The following is an 18881-nucleotide window of genomic DNA, read 5'->3' as shown; positions in this document are numbered from 1 at the left end:
GTCTAAACATAGCAAAAATACAGCAAGAGGAGGAAGCTTTTTAGTGTCACAGAATAATTCACCTCTTATTATGACAGCCCAGAGGAAGTTTTAAAGCAAGCTAGTTTCCTGAATTTGCTCCTAGAACATTGAAGGCTAGTTTCTCTTAGAAAGAGGATATCTGCCATTTGAGAAATGTGACACCCACAGCATTCATAGACTCACGTTTTGAGCGTGCCTGACGTCATGAGCTCAGTCACCAGGATGATGCACTTGTGGCCTTTCACCGTCGACTTCCAGGAGTCATGGAAGCGGACGATATTCGGGTGCTGAAGGCCCTTCAGCATCTCCACCTCCTCGCTGAAACGTTGTCGCTCTGCCTTGGTCAGCTTACGGGTCTGCAGGGAGGAAACAACACGTTTACATGGACTCTTAAGTTCCCGCTTTAAATCCTTGTACTGGATTTGAGCATATTCAAGAAAAATGACATTTACATGAAGCATGGGACACCTGTTTATTCAACTTCCTGTAAACGTGATTCTGTTACATAGCATCAGGCTTTCTGATCATGTGCTTCGGCTAGCCAAACCAGAATATGACATTTACACACGCAAACATGCCACCGCGATAATCCAATAGTAACCTGGAGAACAGAGCACATGTAAGCGCTCCCGCTGTCTGCTGGCTCAGATAAAAAAATGAGGCAATATAATGTTATCATGTGACAGAATCAAAAGCTCCACAACATATTCCAAATGCATGAGCTATAAAGGTTTAACGCGCACGTGCTCCGGTCGTGTCATGGATATGTGCGGTTACGTAAGCCTGTTAGCAATAAACATAGCTACAAATACACAGGACCAATTTGATAAATCACTGTTACTTTAGCTAATGAGCTTGCTGCTGGACTGGAAACCACAGGTTCATCCATCTGGGCGACCCTCCGGTTACATAATCACATTCATTTTCCAATAAGGGGAGCTCTGACTTTACAGATTTAAGGAGGAGGGGTCCAAAAAAATCCACGTAAAACTGAACCAAACACTGCAATCACGCTGGATGAACAAAGACATTTTTGTGCTTCCTTTAGGATGAATGGCTCAATTTTACTGCTGCCGGAGTAACTCGGTCTGTGGTGGGTGGTTGGTGGAAAACTCCTGGGAGACTTCGGGCCCATGAATCCTGCATTGAAGCAGATTTCTGGGAAAAAAGCTCTGCATATGTTTATGCTTACAATCAGCTTGACCGCTACCCCTTCTCCTTCCTCTCTGCTTTTTCCCCCCAGTAAGTGAGGAGGTGCTGCTGCTGTTAGTGCTGCCGCATCAACACAGGAGGCAGACTGTCTGAGGACCTGCGCTACCTGAAGTTGCACAACGAAAAAGGCCCCTTTTACCTGCGTCAGTCACCTGTCAGATATTACCCCCCCCCCCGAGCTCAAAAGCAAGACAAAGAGGTGACTTCTAACCCAGTGGTTCGCTTTCAGGACGATAGTCATCAGTCCATGATGTGAACACAAGCTGCAGCTTATTCCTCATGTGTTAGACCTCTGTCAGAAATGCGAGAAAGAAAAAACATCTCGAGTTAAGAGTAAGAGTCATGACTATTGCATGAGGCTATTACATCATACAAATACACATGCATCTTCTTCAGCTTGAATCTAAGTTGTGCTAGACAGACGCAATTGAACTTTATGGCCCAAATTACAGTCGTGGACGCTGAGGTTTACAGCCACCATAGATCACTGAAAAAAAAAAAAAGGAAACAGGCGCAATATGACACAAAACATAGTGTGAATGTAACAGTGTGTGTGTGTGTGTGTGTGTGTGTGTGTGTGTGTGTGTGAGCCTGGGTGAGTGAGTCAGTGGGTTTATGGGTTGATGTACATCTGGTTATTTATGTATCTAAGTGCGATAACATCAGAGCCCTGCGGAGCGAGCTTTGTCTCCTGTGGACAGTCGCTTGCGCGTAGATACTGTATGATGGCTGCTGCAGCACAAACTCAATGTTAACACACATTAGCTGTGGCACGTGGCTGGGCCTCTTGGGAGAAACCTGCCACTTCCAAAACCACAGGATTTACTACCGCTTGGCATGCTGGATGATGGCATGATTGCGAAATGTCAAAATGCTAAATGCAGGCGTTCTTGGAAGAAGCAAAAAAAAAAAAAAAAAAAATCCTGCTGCAGCCTATCTGAACGACACCGTTCATGATATATGAGCTGCGTTGGACAAACTGGAGATGTTATTTCATGTGACTCATCGAAACCTGTCCTCAGTTCAAAAACAGCAAACTCAGGAATTATTCATTTAAGATGTCAAAAAGTGTAAAGTGGAAAATTAAGTTCAGATGGAAACAAAAAAGGCAACAAGTACGGGCTGTGTTAACATGTGATCTGACTGCAGTGGTGCTTAATTTCAGGGTAACATAACAACGCCTCCTCCCTGTAGACACATACACATTTAAGCTCTGACTAACAGCAGAAATGAAAAGCAGCCATACAGTAATACTTAATCTTGACTGAGACTGTTCACACAATCATAAGAGCCACCAATTAACCAGAGAAAAGACAAATACACATGATTATTCCTTTCATTATTACATTTATACTCTGCTTCAATATACTGCTTCAATTAGCCGAAATGATATCTATCTTTAGAAAGGGGCCTCTGGCATTTCCTCCAGAAGGACTCGGCTGTTGACAGCTGAGAAAGGTTTTTATCCAACTTTTCCATGGGACATTTGACTGCATCTATCTGCCCTGCCTCCACCTCTCTCTTGCTGCCTGCCTGCCTTTTTTTTTTTAACGAATGAGGCCAAAAAACATTGCATAAGACTGGAGAAAGCTATGCAGGGGGGAGCCACAAAAACAAACCATCTGTGTTTTGAAAAGACAAGTGGGTATATCCAGAAAAACAGTTCAGATTCAGAGGTGTGTGAATCAGCCTTGGCTCTTTTAATGTATTCTCTTCCAGCTGGATCATTTATTCTTAGCCACTGGGAGGTGTGTGCGTTGAGTTGGGGGGTCTGCTATAGCCAGGGTCGGAAATACTTGGGCTTGTTGCCATGTAAGTGGAGTTACATAAGCAGTGTTGATGGTAGAGGGGCCACTGGTATTAAGAAGTCCCTGTCAGCGCCCCTATTATGACAACCAGTACATGGACACGACGTGTCAGCCAACATTTACCCCAAACCAGGTGCTGTACGTTGTGGCTTAATACGGGAATGAACAGTTTGCACTGCGCTGATGTTACACTCAAATAGATACCAGAAGTGTGACCAGGAATTGGGAACATCCACTCAGTGTGTGGACGGGCTGTGGCATCTGTAGGAATCTTGACTAACTACAGAGAGAAAAGAAGGGCAAGTGAGAAAATGGATTCAGTCATAATACATATAGCCTGTAGGGATGTGTGTTAAGGGTTAGAAGCAGCATTTCCACTGCAGTTTTTTCAGATTTATGTCTTGAACACTTGGATCTGAACTGAAAATGATATTACGTATAGAGCTGGTGATTGATGGATTAGTCAACGGACAGAATATTACTCAGCAACAAGGGATGGGAATCGAGAACCGGTTCCAAACCATCAGACTCGTATGCCTCCGAGCTCATCAATTCCTTTTATTGATGCCGCATGTTCTTCTGACGTCAAACTCTTGCATCTACGCTGCAAGAAACTTGCAACAAGGATGAGTCCTCAGGGACAGGAAGTAACGGTCCAAATTGTGATGGCTTCATCTCACACAGAAAGATGACGACAGTGGAAGTTCATAAAAATGTAAAGTAAGGCAGCATAATAGCGAAACATTTGAATTCCAGGAATGCCATGTATTTTCGACACTCTGCACATGAGCCCGACTGCTTTCCAAACTGAACAGCTCTTCCATTACTGAGGGTAAACATCCTCAGTTTTAACAACATTAGCGCCACACAGGCAGGCATAACAGATTTTTTTTTTTCTTTGACTAAGAAAAATCTAAATGAAAACAGCAGAGCTTCTGCACACCTGAGTCACATGCATGCCTTTTCTCCTGTTTCGGGTTACTACACTGTTTTTCAGACCCAGAGATAATTAAAGTGTTTCCTTTATGCTAAAAACCTGTAGTCCTACTTTTTTTCTAAGCAGAAAATTGATCAAGAGTTGTTAAAAGAATTGGTACAGAATTGGAACAATAAGCAGAATCGATAATGGCATATAATCTTATCAATTCCCATCCCTATCAAATGATAAGGCTGATGTTATTCTATATTTCACTTATTGTCAACAAAGCCCATTAAAAAAACCTAAACCAACAATGTGTCTTGTTGTTTGTCTCTTGCCATCCCTGGGCTCCGGGATATTAACTGAATGATTATTCAGTTAATTGATAAAATAATGGATAAATTAATGTTCTTAGCCGCAGCCCTACAAAAGCAGCTCTTAACAGAAGCTGGACAAGCCCTTACTTTTAGTGTAATTGCAGAAATGATCAAATTCAGCTGGCATTCTTTCCAAATCTACCTCGACCTCTGTGTGAACCCTTTTAGGGGTTTAGGGAGAAGGTAAACCTACCCTCTTCTTCCTGCCATTAACTTATCATTGAAAGTGCTGTTTACAGGCCATAATTCCTGTGCTCCAGATGCTGACAGCGAAGAGCCCTGCAGATAAAGAGCAGAGTTCACAGAGAGGAGAGAACCCGCACAGCTTCAGCATTACCAAGCCACTGTCCATCAGCGGCGGTGACGACTGACTCGCCAAGATCTGGGATTGAGGTCAAAGGCAAAAAAAAAAAGAAAGAAAAAAAAAAAGTCTGACCTCACAACTCTAAGACTGACATACTCGCCTTGACTGACATACACTTCGTATAAACATGCACGTAGGCACTCACACTGGTACAGTGTTGCATTTAGATGTTTGCAGGTGAGAACTGAGGTGCCAGTGTACTCCTTCCAAGGAAAACCTGACATGTTCTGTAAATGGAGCGGGCAGAGGGAGGTTAGCCATTAATCTCATAAGGATTGAGGACTCAAAACCAGCCTCTGACTGCTGCTCTCACTCTGAGTACCTGACCTAACCTGCGGCGCCCGGCTAATTACCTGCACGAGTTAAAGAGACCTAGATGTAGGATCTCTCTCGTGTTTCAGCAGCGAAGCGTGGGCTGTCAAGCACGTCTTTGTCTCCAAATGGATTTAGATATTTGTTTTAGATGAACAGATTTCATTGCCCGACCAGTCCTGGATTTTTGAGGCAGATACTGATATTTGGGAATTTAAAAAAAAGTCTATCCAATAATACATTAGCTGATATTTTCTTTTTGGGTCATCAACCTTGATACAGATCTCTTAAGTTTCTTTTTTTTTAAACTGTGGCCAAAATACACGTGCAGTGCATTTCCAGCGTCTTTGTGGACAAACTATCTAAAAGGTGACACAAACCTAACTTAGAATATTTGTCCTGCTATTTCTTGTTACTTGCTGGCTGATATTTAGACTGATAGTGATGTAATATCAGCCTGGTAGATTTACTGGTCTACCTCTGCACAACAAGTACAAGGCTGTCCTCTGAAACTGTACAGTGTGAGTTGTCTCAGAAAGTATTGCACCACCTGGTTCGACAGAATAAGACCAGAGATCTTGTATCTTTAGTATGTTTACTTTGTTATTCCTGACATCACTTAACCTCTCTGGTGTTTGCTTTTAGTTATTCACTGAAACCTCGCCGTCTATAAACTGCGCTGCACAGTTTTTAAGAGTTTGCTTCTTGAATACTCCGCTTGCCTTCCCAGCTGAGCATTGTGTTGTGCAATTACAGTAACTGGTAGCTTTTGTTTGCCTGATTCACCTCATTCCCTCTCACCTATAAGGGCGGTGGCATTGTGCTCACAGGTGAACTGGCAAGATGTAAGATGGTCACACACAGTGCCCACTTTGCGGTTTCACCTCTCAACTTGGAAGGTGTGTTTGCGACAGTCTGAAGACCGGTTCTGACCTCTGAGCCGTCTCAGGTCAAAATTAAACAGAGGCAAGAGGACATTCCTGCTTCATTCAGGTCAAGTGACCCCGCAAGGGCAGGAGGTTTTGCAAAATGCTGAAGGGGAGAGTATATTAGCAGCGCTCTCAGCATAATGGCATTTGAAGAGAGAAGTGTGAATGGAACAAACACTTTGTCCTCTTCAGCAGACCCAGAGAACCACGGAGAGATCACAAGACGCCTGGAGGACGCAGCCTGAGAGAGTTTTGTCTTTAAAAATACAGCAGAGCAGTCGGGCAACATGACTCAGAGAAACAGCAAAGAGGTGGAAAGAGCTTAGTTATGGGTCATACAATCTAATTTAGTTATGCAATCACACACAAGTATGATGACATGCTTTCTATGAGTTTAAACAAGGTGACGATATTCATATCCGGTTGACAAACAATCTCATTAACGGCGGCAATTTGAAGGACTTTGAATCAAGTTTATGTAAAGCTGAAGAACTGGAAAATGAATTTTACCAGGATGTTTTCACCGCGGCTTTCGAGCAACCCGCTGTAAACCCGACTGATGTGAAAAGCCCGCTTAATGGAGCAGCCGTGTGAGAATTCAATAAACAAGTAATGTGTCACATGAGGTTCTTGCACTTTTATAAATAAACAACATATATTTAGCAGCTCCTCTTCCTGCACACTGAGGGACATTATTTAAAATTGTGTGATAGGAACCACCGGCACAGCAGACATTACAGTCTGTCATGTTTACGTCACAGCTACTACAGTCTTCTACTTGGTATAAAAGGGCCGAGGCGAAACCTGTGGGCTCTTAAACCTGATTGAACTGACTCACCTGGCCGGGCCACTGTGACAGCCAAAAACAATAATGTTTGTTGGTACACCTTTGCAACAGAGAGCCATTCTGATCAGTTACTGCTACTGAGAGTGAAAAAGTCATAAATATTTGACTGTAAATATTTTATAGTGCAAGAATTCACGTCATTATTTTTGTTGGTACTTTGCGTTTGTACTTTTTGGGGTCATTTTTATTGAATGATAAAACAAGAATGGTTTATTTGCTACTGTTTAACATTGAATTATGTCACTGACCTCCTATGAACAAGCCACTCTGGGGGCTGTAGCACAAACGCACTCACGTTTAAAAGGACGTAATTTGTTTTTCTGATCTGAGAACAAAATAAAAAAATATACAGTATGCCAGCTGCTTACCAATTACCTCTAACATTTTTGACAGCAGCCTGGTAGCACTCAAATTTCTTCTAATCATTATCATCAGTGGCTGGAACCACTTATCCAATCTGATTCCAAGAATTACCTCAACTCTTATTATTTTAAAATGTGTAGGATGATTGTCATGCAGGCTACCGTTACTAGACAACAGGCCTCAACAAGTTCATGACAATACATATCTGACAGGTTTTAAAAAGGTTTGTCCTGTGGGCGGATTCCTTAGATCATCTGGCGCCAGTTTATCACAGTCACTGTTCGACAGAAGTGGGCCAAGCAGCATTGACACATGCTTGTTTTTTATGTTTCGTTAAAGTCTACTCAGGTGGTTTTGTCAAACATGAGAAGGAGAGTGGAAGTATAAGAGGGTCTCTATGTCAATGGTTCCCAAACCTTAAGTTCAGGACCAACAACAAGCTGCTATTTCTAAAAGCACAAAGGAGGAAGTCTGAAGACTAAACCCAATTATGTGTAGAAGACAACGTATCATTTTATGAAGGGGTTTATAGGCTGTAACTAACGGCTCTATTATGGGTTAATGAATAATTGACTAATGCCTCGCTGATCAGTTATAAGCAATTATTACAAACAACATTTGGGTTGCCAGGTTGTAAGCAAACTCTCACTGGTATTTCACCTTCCTGTTTGAAATAATATAGTTACAAATGTCAATAATCCATTAGTAAATGTTCTTGGGTTTCTCAGTTTCTAGTAAGCCATCCAATCTGCAATTACAAATGTTGCAAAAATCAATCAAGTTAGAGGTTGTGAATCTTAGTGGTTAATAAAGGTTTTGAATTTAGTTTTCTTGATGAAGCCGAGCCAGAGCAGGATAAAACATCAACTAAAGGGATTATTTACAAACCCTGGCAACCCAAAAGTTGGTCTTATGCATGGGCTGATAAATGAATGATAAGCAAACTACTTGTAATTTCTTAATCATTAATGAAATAAATAGTTACCTTTTAAAAAACACATTATGAATGGTGCCTTCCAAGAAAGTGGCACCAAAATAAGATTTTTTCTGGCTGGATTATTTCATGCCCCCTGAAATTTGTTGTATCTTGCGAACCCCCATGTTGGGAGTCACTGTTCTAGACAATCACAGGAAGTATTTGAAAGTCAATGAAGAATATTTTTCTAAGGATGAAAACATCCTGACGCAAGAATCTCCACACATCTGGTACTCCAAGCAGGACAATACTGTAACGCTAAGCTTTGCCGGGAACCACTACGACTGAGATCTGACCATGAGGGTGTTAGAGAAAAGCCTTTTGAAGTTGTTATGACCCCAGGCCCAGTAACAGCAAGCGCGCAAGGAAGGTGCTTTCATCTCGACGCAGCTTTGTCTTTTTTAATATAAGTTTTTGTGAAGTTAAAGCTGCTAAAAACCCTCGAATATGACTTGAGATTTAAAATACCTGGAAAGAATTGCGATATTTTTTTATTCACAAGAGAATTAAATAAAGATTTGTGAAACATGAAGCAAGAGTTCCATGTTGAAACTGTATGTTTGGTAACTACTTTCTTTGTACTCCGCTCTACCTCTGGATGCGGGAGGGGGGTGGGGGGGCATAGTGTTACACTAACAAACAAGGATGTGCTATCAAGTGCCGCTGGCGACCAGGACCGGATATAGTTTACGAAGTGATGGTATGCAAGTGGTGCCCTTGTCACGGGAAGGCAGCAACATGAAGGATTTATGAATCCTCGCCTCTTTGCCAGACTGTGTCCAATACAGACTCAAAATGACGGATAGTTTGAGAGCATGAACGTGAACGCCAACTTTAGAAACCCACAGATTTTCAAGATGAATATGAACTGAGACAGCACAGTTCAAGTCTGGTGAGAACACAAATGAATGTTTTCTGTTGACTGAGAAAACACATTATAGTGTTTGTTGATGGGTACTGCAAGGTGCCGGACCCCAAAACAGGTAGAGTCTTTAGTGAACACCAATGGGCGATTCATCCCAGGACTCACATGGCAACTTAGAGCACATTTACACTCCTGACGCCTCCGTCCTGCACGCTCCGACACACATGGTCAGTTCAGACATGACCAGAGGTTACCCCGTAGAGCAGTCCTTTCCCTTACCAACTATGGCCTCAGAGCCGCAACAGCTATTAAAACTTGAGGTCTTTGGTTTGTTTAGGAAGCAGGACTCGGGCCTCTGCAGGGCCCAAGCTGCAGGGTGACCACATGTTTTTCCCCTAAAGGAATGGCTGTACAGTCACACACTGTCAATACCAAAAACACTGAGGAGAAGACTTTTTTTTTTTTTTCCAAAATGCAGTGACTGATATTTCTTCTAAAGGCTGCTATACACTGCGATTCATTTTGTCCCGGACAAACATTGACAGTCGTGAGAGAGCCACAGAGAAATCTTTGTTCGTGGTAGTGCTGCAACAATTCGGCGATTATGAGATCAGTCAAAAGACAGATAACAATTTTTATAATCGATTAATCATTTATCAAGCAAGATGCCAAAGATTCCTCCTGTTACAGCTTACAGGATTTTCTGCTTCCTTCTGTTTTATATCACAGAAAACTGATTGGATCTGCTGCCCTTTGTATCCCTAAAAATAATATAAAATTGAAATTCTGTTATTGAAATCATTTGTAAGCATACAGAGGAATAATAAAAAGGAAATATTCATTGTAATAAAGATATCATGTGGTACAAAACTCAGAATAAACACAACTTGATGATGTATCTCTGCTTGTGTTTTTTGGTCCATTTACATCCTAATACTACGATTCAACAGACTTCAATCGCTCAGTCTGTCAAGTTTAAATCATTCTGTCTGACACAGATTGCTACCAAGATTTTTTTAGAACCATCTTGCATAGTGTGACATGCAATTAACCTGTAAGATTGCTGTTATTGAACTGTGTATAGAGGCCTATGGTGTATGAGGAATCATCTTTATGAAGAATAGTTTTGAGATGCATTAATAGACTGACGGTTAGGAGCTAATCTGACTAAGGGTTAAGCCCCAATAGAGGTATGTGCATCCAGGATATAAGCACAGAGTACAAAGAGAAGATGAAAGAAAAAAAGGAATATATCTCTCCTCCTTTAAAGAACAGAGCCAACCCAATTACCGTAAACACAAAAAACTCTTCCAGAGGGATGGATACTGATGTCATTTTGAAAGGATCACAGAGGATAACCCCGATGACAAGAAAACAGCTTTCCGTTGAGCTCCATCTGAGAAAACATGACGCAGATTGTAGTGATTGTATAAAATATGGGGCACCAGAAAACTATTACTGGAAGCTGGAAAACTGTAAAGAAACCTGGACTACTTACTGAAAACCTCACACATGAAGAACTGATCCACAGAGGGAACCCAATAAAAGCATAAAAGCAGTGACTCAGCAGAGACAGAGCCTTTTGCCAATGGCACACTTGTGTACGCAAAAGTACAGCAGCTCAGTTATGACATCTGGCAGATGGAAAACCAGTTTCTAATCTGTTTTTTCCACACAGTGTTCCCAGTCTGTGTCCGACAAAGCTATATGTAACTCCAGCTGAGAAGCTTTGCTCTACTAATCAATGCAATTTCCTAATTCTGTCATTACTATGATACAAAGATAATCAATGACATCACATATTCAATGTCATCACTTTACAGAATATTCGGGATGTTTGTTAAGTCCTTGAATATAATAGAAAAACAAACAGAAAGTCAGATTACTGCAGTCTAATACTGGCTTATCTGAGCTATCGTGTTTGGCTTCCTTTCATAAACTTGCTCAGGCTATTGTAAACACATTATTGTAATAATGATCCAAATCTTGAGCTGAATAATGAAGCTGTGGATGTACATGTACTTACTTTGGATGGAAATGCAGTGCATTTTACTTTCTTATTAGGTTCCTGTGTGCTTAATTCTAAACTTGTTACTTATCTTACATGGATAAACACTGATGATTACTGAATTTAAAGCAAGACTAGCAGCTTTTTTCATTCTTTGACACCTACAACCCTCTGTGTGTAGTTTTCTTAAGTTTTAAGAGCATGAGGAATCTGGACATCGATTTTCTAGACCGTCTTTTAAAAATCCACGCTGGGGCAGGTCTGCAGCCTCCACCAGGATGGATTAGGTGCAAGGCAGTGTACAGTCAACCAGTCTACCACAGGGCTGTGACGTATAGAAAAACACATTCACACTCACCTTCACATCTAAGAGCACTTCAGTTTCCAATAGAAACATACAAACACACCAAACACCCGCAGGCCCCTGAACACAGAACCACCATGCTGCCCCAGCTTGTATCTACAGTATCCGCCTTAAAAAAGACACTAACACACTATCAACAGCAGCCAATGCGACACTGTTATCTGCTTTCAGCACACTGTATGATACAGACAAGCTGTATCTTGCAATCATTAAATGAGTGCACATGTAGTACAGTACGTAAATTTTATAGGTGACAGTGTCACAAAAAAAAAACAAAAAAAAAAACAGCTCTCACGTCAAGGTGACGTGCTGCCATGTGTAAATGTAGGCTATCACTGCGGGCCTCCTTCACTTTCTCCTCAGAGAAGATTGGCTGGCTCTGATAAGCTGGATTTCGCTTCACCATGGGCCCAGTGAGGAAGGACAGTGTTGATGTTGGCTACAGTGGAACTGATAGGAAGCCCACAGCTTGTGTTATGGCAGTGAACACTAGCCACGCTCAGATAAAGGTTACGCAGCCAGGCTTGTATGAGGCCCAGGCTGGCTAGAGACAGAGTGAGGCAACAGAAATGTGGGACTGGTGCCAAACTAGATTTATGCTTTGTTCTTTAACCTCATGGCTCAAAATGCAAACTGTGCAGACCCAGTAGCAAGACGTTAATAAGGTTTTACAGATTTAATTTGAGCTGGTGTTATTATATGAGCTTTATAACTCTGAGCTGAAAGGTAAACAGTGCGGCTTCCAGCTCTTTCTACCCCATGAGTCCAGTTTCACAGAAACAGAAATGGTTCCAATTCTTACTACAGCAGAGCTGATGTAAACCTTCCACCAGCACCACATCGCCTCCTGCTTCCCTTTGTCCTTAGGTAACTCTGCTTCCTTGAGACCAATGGCTTTTAAACAAACAGATAAGGGCCGCAACTAACTTAATATCAATCAATGCAATGTTTAGTTTTTAAAATGTCAGAAGATTATGAAAAATGCCCATCATAAGTACCCAGAGGTCAGTGGGACATCTCAGTTTGTTTTGTCGATTAATTTTCTTCCATTAGTCATCAATTAAATTACTTAATTGCTTCAGCACTAGTTTTTTTTTCATGCATTATTTCAATTTCAAGTCAATTAAAGTAAAAAAAAAAATCAAGATTAATTGTCAAGCTATTATCAAAAATGTTCTCAACACCAAAAGCTTAACAAACATTTGAGCAGGTGGAACCAGTGGATCTAAAACTATGAACTGATTATTAACTGTGTCCATTAATAACTTCAGCACTGAGACAAATAGACAAAACTGAAACCAAATGATGAGTAGGGTTGGGTATCACATGCTCAGATACTAGTGCTGAAACAGTTTCACTATCAACGCCAAAAACAATACTTTCTTCAACTATTTACTTTGATTTTCTCCCATTTTCTTAAAATTTAACAAAAGAAGCCAAGGCTCGACGTTTTGGGGAATGCACTTATTTGCTAAATGTTAAGTATCAGTGGACAGATTTGCAGATTTATTTTGTATTTCTGGACAAAGCGACGCTAGGTGTTTCTCTGCGCTTTGAGTCTAACCACCTTCATATTGAGCGTACAGACACAAGAGAGGTGGAAATCTCTCAGCAAGAGAGTGAATAAATGTCAAACTATTCCTTTAACTGTTGTCAAAACACAAGCAGCCTGACCGACACCAAAACAAAATACAATCGAAGAGTAAAAGTTAAAGTTAAAGTAGTAAAAAGTAAACGTAATAGAATTAGGAGCTAGGAGCAAGATTACAAATCCGACCAGAAATTCAATGGCATCTTCTGTGTTTGACATTTTTCCAGACTCACCAAAAACTACAACCACTTTTACTACATCTGGTTTGCATCATACAAGTGATGCTTCGATACTTGCTGTTGCCTCTGTTTGAGCACTCTCTTGTACATTACAGTTTATAGCAGGCACTGTATGAGCGGACTTGTTTCTGCAGTTGGGCCAAACTTCATTGCACTGAAGCTATCTACTTACAGTGCCAGTGAGCAAATGAGTAAAAATAGCACACATAATAGCACACACTGCGAGCAGTATCTGCAGGAGACAGGGTGTACTGATTTTATGGGTTTCGGGAAACCACAATAAAATCTTCTCATTAGCCAAAAAAAAAAAAAAAAGAGAGAAAGAAATAAAGAAAAAAATCCTCCCAAAAAAAGTTTTTGAACATCTACAAAGCCATGAACACACAAGGAGTGCACCAACTTTTACAACTCGGTATGTCATAATCAACAGAAAACTGTATTTATGCATCAAAAGTGGCTAATTGGTTTTGGGTGCAGCAGTATTTTTAAATGCACTCAAGCCAATCTTGCATTAAGCTTGTCCCTCATAAACAGTGATACTACTGAAAATACAGGAAGCTGTGATGGAAGTAGAGCATGGTGAGGCTGTTTATATAGAACGTGATTACAGAGTTTAAAGATGAAACATGGGAGTATAAAAGTGTCCTGCTGTCTGCTGCAGGATGGAGGAAACCGCTGGAAACTGCCACCCTTGAATAAGATCAGGTATTGTGCAAAATATGGCCTTTAAAAAACTGGAGCCCGGTCCAGACAGCGATTAGCATTTCATATCGGTTGCAGTTTTGTGCACGAAGCAATGACAATGACATACGACAGCAGAGATCCAGCAAGCTGTAAACTCCTCTTTTAGGGTCGATGAATGGAAGTGGGAGGGAACCTTACAATGGCTCATGTATTTTTTATTACCTCTACATTTCCTCCGAAGCTCAGTCTATGTTGACTAAACTGCACCTGAGTTGCATGTGGGCCTGTGGGGGAAGGGTTGCTAGGTAGCTGCCACCTGGGAAGTTTTTTTTTTTTTCGTCTTGCTTCTTTTAGCAACAGTAGCAGCAGCTCTACATTTACAGCCACGTGTCTTTTAGCTTTAAAGTTAAGCTCTTGATAAATTAAAGAGATTCCACCTTTACAAAACTACATCTTCAATTTCTCAAAGAATGACAATAATGTATGAAACCTGTATGAAAGCTCTCAAGATGAGTTGACATTTGGCATCAAGAGTCTATCTAAGGTAGTTTGTTTCCAAAGTTGCTGTTCATTTATCAAAAGCAGAGTGGTCCGTCAGTTGCTATGGCCAAGGAATTTCTGATATTTTCCCTCCAGTTTTATAATGTAGTTTGCATCGATTACGCATGTTGACAGTCCTCTAGAGAAAGAAAAACAGGGAGGGATTGCAGAGGTTGAGAATCTCATAGTTTGCTCATGATCCCCAAACAAGTCACAGAAATAACAATAAAAACATGTGATATAAGTTACATTATTAATCTAATAATGTCTTTGGCATTTCTGTACAGACATTTCTTGATTTAATCAGCTGAGACACTGTATACACTGGTACTGGTATATCTGTAATGAGCTAAAATAATAGGATCCATGCAATACTATCAGTCAGTCTCTAATCCTCTTTTAGCAGTATGACTATACGTGCATGTTTTAGCGTCAGTATAACAGGCTGGAATAGTCATGCACATCCAAAACACCTCAGTGAGATAGGTGTTGGATTAAAATAAAAAGATGTTTTATATAAAGCTTATTACCTTAATACGAGTGTTTGCCAGAGGATGACCCATGTAGGGTTCAAACTTTGCCAAAACAAGCTTCAGGATGAATGACTGGTTACTTTTCTATTGTATTATAGTCCTGATATAAACATTCGGTCGGTTTATGAGCAGTGACGTGAGCCCTGTCTGGATTTTATACCGTGTTGGAGGAGCTTTTGGTGTTGCATGTCATGGAAGGATCTAAATGTATTGTTTACCTTTTGTGTGCTAGAACAAAAAGTTCCTGTGGACACCGCCCAGACAGACCTGCGCTCAGTGTAACACTGACAGCGTAATGTGCACAGGAGAAGTGGGAACTGTGACTAATTCAAATGATGATCTCTATTAGTGGGAATCAGGTGAAGCAGATGTTGTCTGAACTTCCGCCACGTAACTGCCTGCAGATTACAGCTCAGGCTTAATAATACATAGTTAAGAGAGCTTAAGGCATTTCTACCTGACTTGTAGTGACGCACCTTCGACTGCTGCTCCGTCAACATTACAGGAGCGATTGTGTTTAGCCACCAACAGCCAGCTTTTGTGTTCGTTTAAGCAGTCAGGGGGCGCATGTGGAGGACGGGAGGTGATTTTGGTCGAGAAATACCACAGCAGCCGAGTCCGTCTCCGTGAGGTTAACTTATCACAACAGTAACCATATCAACAATGGCCACCTTTAAGCTTATTAGGAGCGATTAAGGGGCTTAACTGGGCTCATGTCTCAAGTAAAGAGATGAAATAGCATGCTTGTTTCCAGTATGGCCCCCCAGCCACAGAGCTGCAGCACAGTGTCTTGTACCTTTCCAGTCCACAAAAGATAAAAAGCAGGGGGATGCTTTAAAAAGTCAAAAACAGCACACACTTATGAACCCCTGCTCCTGTTTGACTGGAGGGTGTGAAACATCTACGACTGTGTTGTAACAGTGCAGGTGAAGGGCCATATGTGCCTACCAGAGGCTGAGGGAGTGACTGTGCTTCCACCTCCCCCTAACAGACACCTGTTGTGTGAACTGACAGGTGGGTTCTTCTTGAGGCAGAAGTCCCCACCTGCTGGAGCTTTAGGCCTCAGAGGCAGATTCACTTCACCCTAGATAATCCCTGACTGTCTGCGCGCTCCGGTGCTTCCTGCAGAGCTTTAACACAAGACAAAGATCACCTCTGTGCATCTTCCACTGAGCAAAGGGAGACGGCGCTTTCATGTGACGCTACATATTAAAACAACTACCATTATCTTTAAAGATCAGACCGATCAGACTAAAAGTAACTGTTGCCAGCAGGTATGTGGTTCAGTGTCAGCGCCACAGGGCTTAATTTGAGGTTTAAAGGGGTTGCAGCCAGATACTGATACACGTCACACACAGCTGCAAATGTTAACGGTGGAGTTAAAGCTTAAATCTTTAAATCCCCCGCTGTGCTATCAAACCATGTAAGCAAGAGGGGTGGCAGCTGCTACCCAGGCTGCTGGGTGTCTACATGCCAAACACTGTGACATAAAAAATAAATAAAAAAATTATGTACTGACACCTCTATAATTTCACATCAGCACTTTAAACAGTAGTTTAACCCTGATGTTTACATGTTACACGTGAGCATAGATGCCCTGGCAGGCTGGACACTGCAGGGTGGAAACATTTCAAAGCACATATGGCTCTATTATCTTACACACACACACACACACACACACACACACACACACACACACACACACACACACACACACACACACAAATACTGATGGTGGATCATCGCAGCTGCCTCTCGGTTGTTCTTAGTTTGCACGTGAGACCACTCCGAGAGCTCGCCTTGGTGTCACCGGTTGATAATGAAAACAGAGATTAGAGCGGATCATGGCGGGCCGAGTGGTTCAGTTGGAGCTGACTGCTGACAGGATGACCTGGGTTACCGTGCGCAGGCCTGACACAGCCCGACTCAAGGTCAACAAGGAATAACATGCAGTAGATTAGCTGCTTCACCATCAAACCCCCGATGGCTGAAGGAGGTGGAATTAAGAGCTGAGTGGGTCAGGGAAGCAGGGAAAGTAGGATATGAACCTATATAATTGACTCAGGTTTGTTGCTGGGGAAGAGAGAGGGAGACATACTACAGTTTATGTAGTGTAAACATTGGTGATTTTTGAATAGGAACAGACAAATTGAAAACTTCTATTTATCATTGTATTTATCAGAATTTAATTAACTGATACAAATTCATTCAAAACAAGCTACATGTGGCTGATCTGCTCCAATTTACAGCCTTTTAAGGAAACTTAAGCTTTTGGCCTAAAATGAAATGTAAAAACAAGCCATCCTACCTGTAGCTCACACCACGCCACCTCCACTGTAGTCTCTGTGTCCAGCCCTTTATAGACTGTCTTGAAAGATCCCCTTCCGATCTCTATGTTGAATTTGAGATATCTTCCATCAGGTGAGGTCGCCACCGCTTTGGTCTCCACGTCTTCTTTCTCCTCCTGCTCCTGCTCCCACTGAGTATCAAACGTGATGCGAGACAAGATCTTGTGCTGTTTGTGTTGAAGTTCATTTTCGGAGTCCGAGCTGGCGTCCTGAGGGCTGGATCTCGGGACGGGATCCCAGTTACCGGTGAGGGACCCGGCGTCGGGCTCCTGGCTGCACGGGGGCGTGTTGGAGCTGGTCCCCGGGCTGGAAACTGGAGACGGAGACGGGGGAGACTCGTCAGCTTTTTCGTCCTCCGCTCTGGACTCGGGCACAGTTAAAATATTCTCAGCTGACCAGGACAAGGCTTTGGAGAGTGCGCCGCTGTATAGAGGCGAATCGATGTCCATGCTGATTTTTTGCAGCCCGTAAGAGTTTCTCCGCGCGCCCAAACCGTGCGTCCTCAGCACGGATGGCACCCTGGATAAACAGTCGTCGGTCATATCCATAGAGAGGCCTGGGAAACCGCGTCCTGGTATCTCAACCTGTGCGTGTGACATTGTAGCAGGTTCAACGCCTTCTTGATTCAGAGCCTAAATGTGGAAATGGCATTGGGGCAACAGAGCACCGTTACTTTAAGTTAAGCGTTACATTTCCATGATGTCAGTGGAGTCAGTGTCTTTAAACTAAGGCTGACCACAACACAACAGAGCTGTTCCATGACTAACAAGACCAGATTTAACCATAAACTCACTATAATATCAGAGCTGCCTTCACTTGTAGCAAAAGCAAACCTTAGAAATATCCTCTAAGTTTATAAAAGACAGAAAAATAAAAACATACTCACTCATCACAGCCGCTGGGTAGGAAATGTCTCACATAAACGCACTTTAACGCATCATTCCTATCAAATAATCCCTGTTGTTCTCTTCTCCTCTCTTTGCAAAGTCCTCAGCCATAACCTCCGCTGAGAGGACGGAGCTGCCTATATCAACAAAAGCTCCGGAGGGCTGCGCGTCCTGTGCGCTCCCGGTGCGCGCTCCCAACTCCGCCCCTCGCAGTTTTGACGCGCTAATAGGACAAGCCAGAGGGAGTAATTACAGAACGACTTGAGGAGTGTTTGCAAACTAATGCTCTGTAAAACACCAACATATCATTCGAGTGTTTTTCCTTCAAATGTGTTAATTGTTATGGGTATTTGGTGTCCGAAAAGATCTTTAAAAATCTAAATTGGAGCAGTATCATGTAAGATGGAAAAGAAGGGAAGAGTTTCAGAGAGGATCGATACAATTATTTTTTGGCATTTCTTTGTATTGATCAGCTGAACATGTGCCAGTGTCCATCTGCTGTTCACCTCACAGCTTGTACGCAAAAGCAGCAGCAGGACAGGCCGTCTCCTCCTCCAGCTGGCCCTTCATTGATCAAGACGTCACCTCCTCATAATTTCTCTGAATTAAAGTTGATAAAAACATTTCACTACCATCCTCTCAATCTGTGTCAATCTGCCTTCATTTGATTAGCCTTAGTGAGAGGTACTGAATG

At 42.1% G+C, this 18881-nt stretch overlaps 1 protein-coding gene across 4 annotated transcripts in view; it reads right to left on the bottom strand.

Annotated features, from left to right (window-relative positions):
* Nucleotides 1-18355, bottom strand: part of wnk4a (WNK lysine deficient protein kinase 4a) — a 42482-nt gene extending 24127 nt beyond the window's left edge. The window contains exons 1-3 of one of the 4 annotated variants that reach the window (XM_023407733.2): nt 18183-18355; nt 17261-17932; nt 205-377 (exon numbers count right to left, since the gene is read on the bottom strand). In XM_023407733.2, coding sequence (XP_023263501.1) covers nt 205-377; nt 17261-17899 — 812 coding nt within the window. In that variant the 5' untranslated portion in view covers nt 17900-17932; nt 18183-18355. The remainder of the gene's footprint in view (nt 1-204; nt 378-17260; nt 17933-18182) is intronic. The other 3 variants (XM_023407732.2, XM_023407734.2, XM_087174391.1) reach the window with 3 other exon arrangements.
* Nucleotides 18356-18881: the final 526 nt, after the last annotated feature.

The sequence above is a fragment of the Seriola lalandi genome, unplaced genomic scaffold, assembly GCF_002814215.2.
Source record: "Seriola lalandi dorsalis isolate HSWRI2012SDOR001 ecotype SW California unplaced genomic scaffold, Sedor1 jcf7180002054346, whole genome shotgun sequence".
NCBI classification, from domain to species: domain Eukaryota; kingdom Metazoa; phylum Chordata; class Actinopteri; order Carangiformes; family Carangidae; genus Seriola; species Seriola lalandi.
The sequence above is the reverse complement of the archived record's forward strand: the minus strand, read 5'-3'. Positions and strand labels throughout refer to the sequence as shown.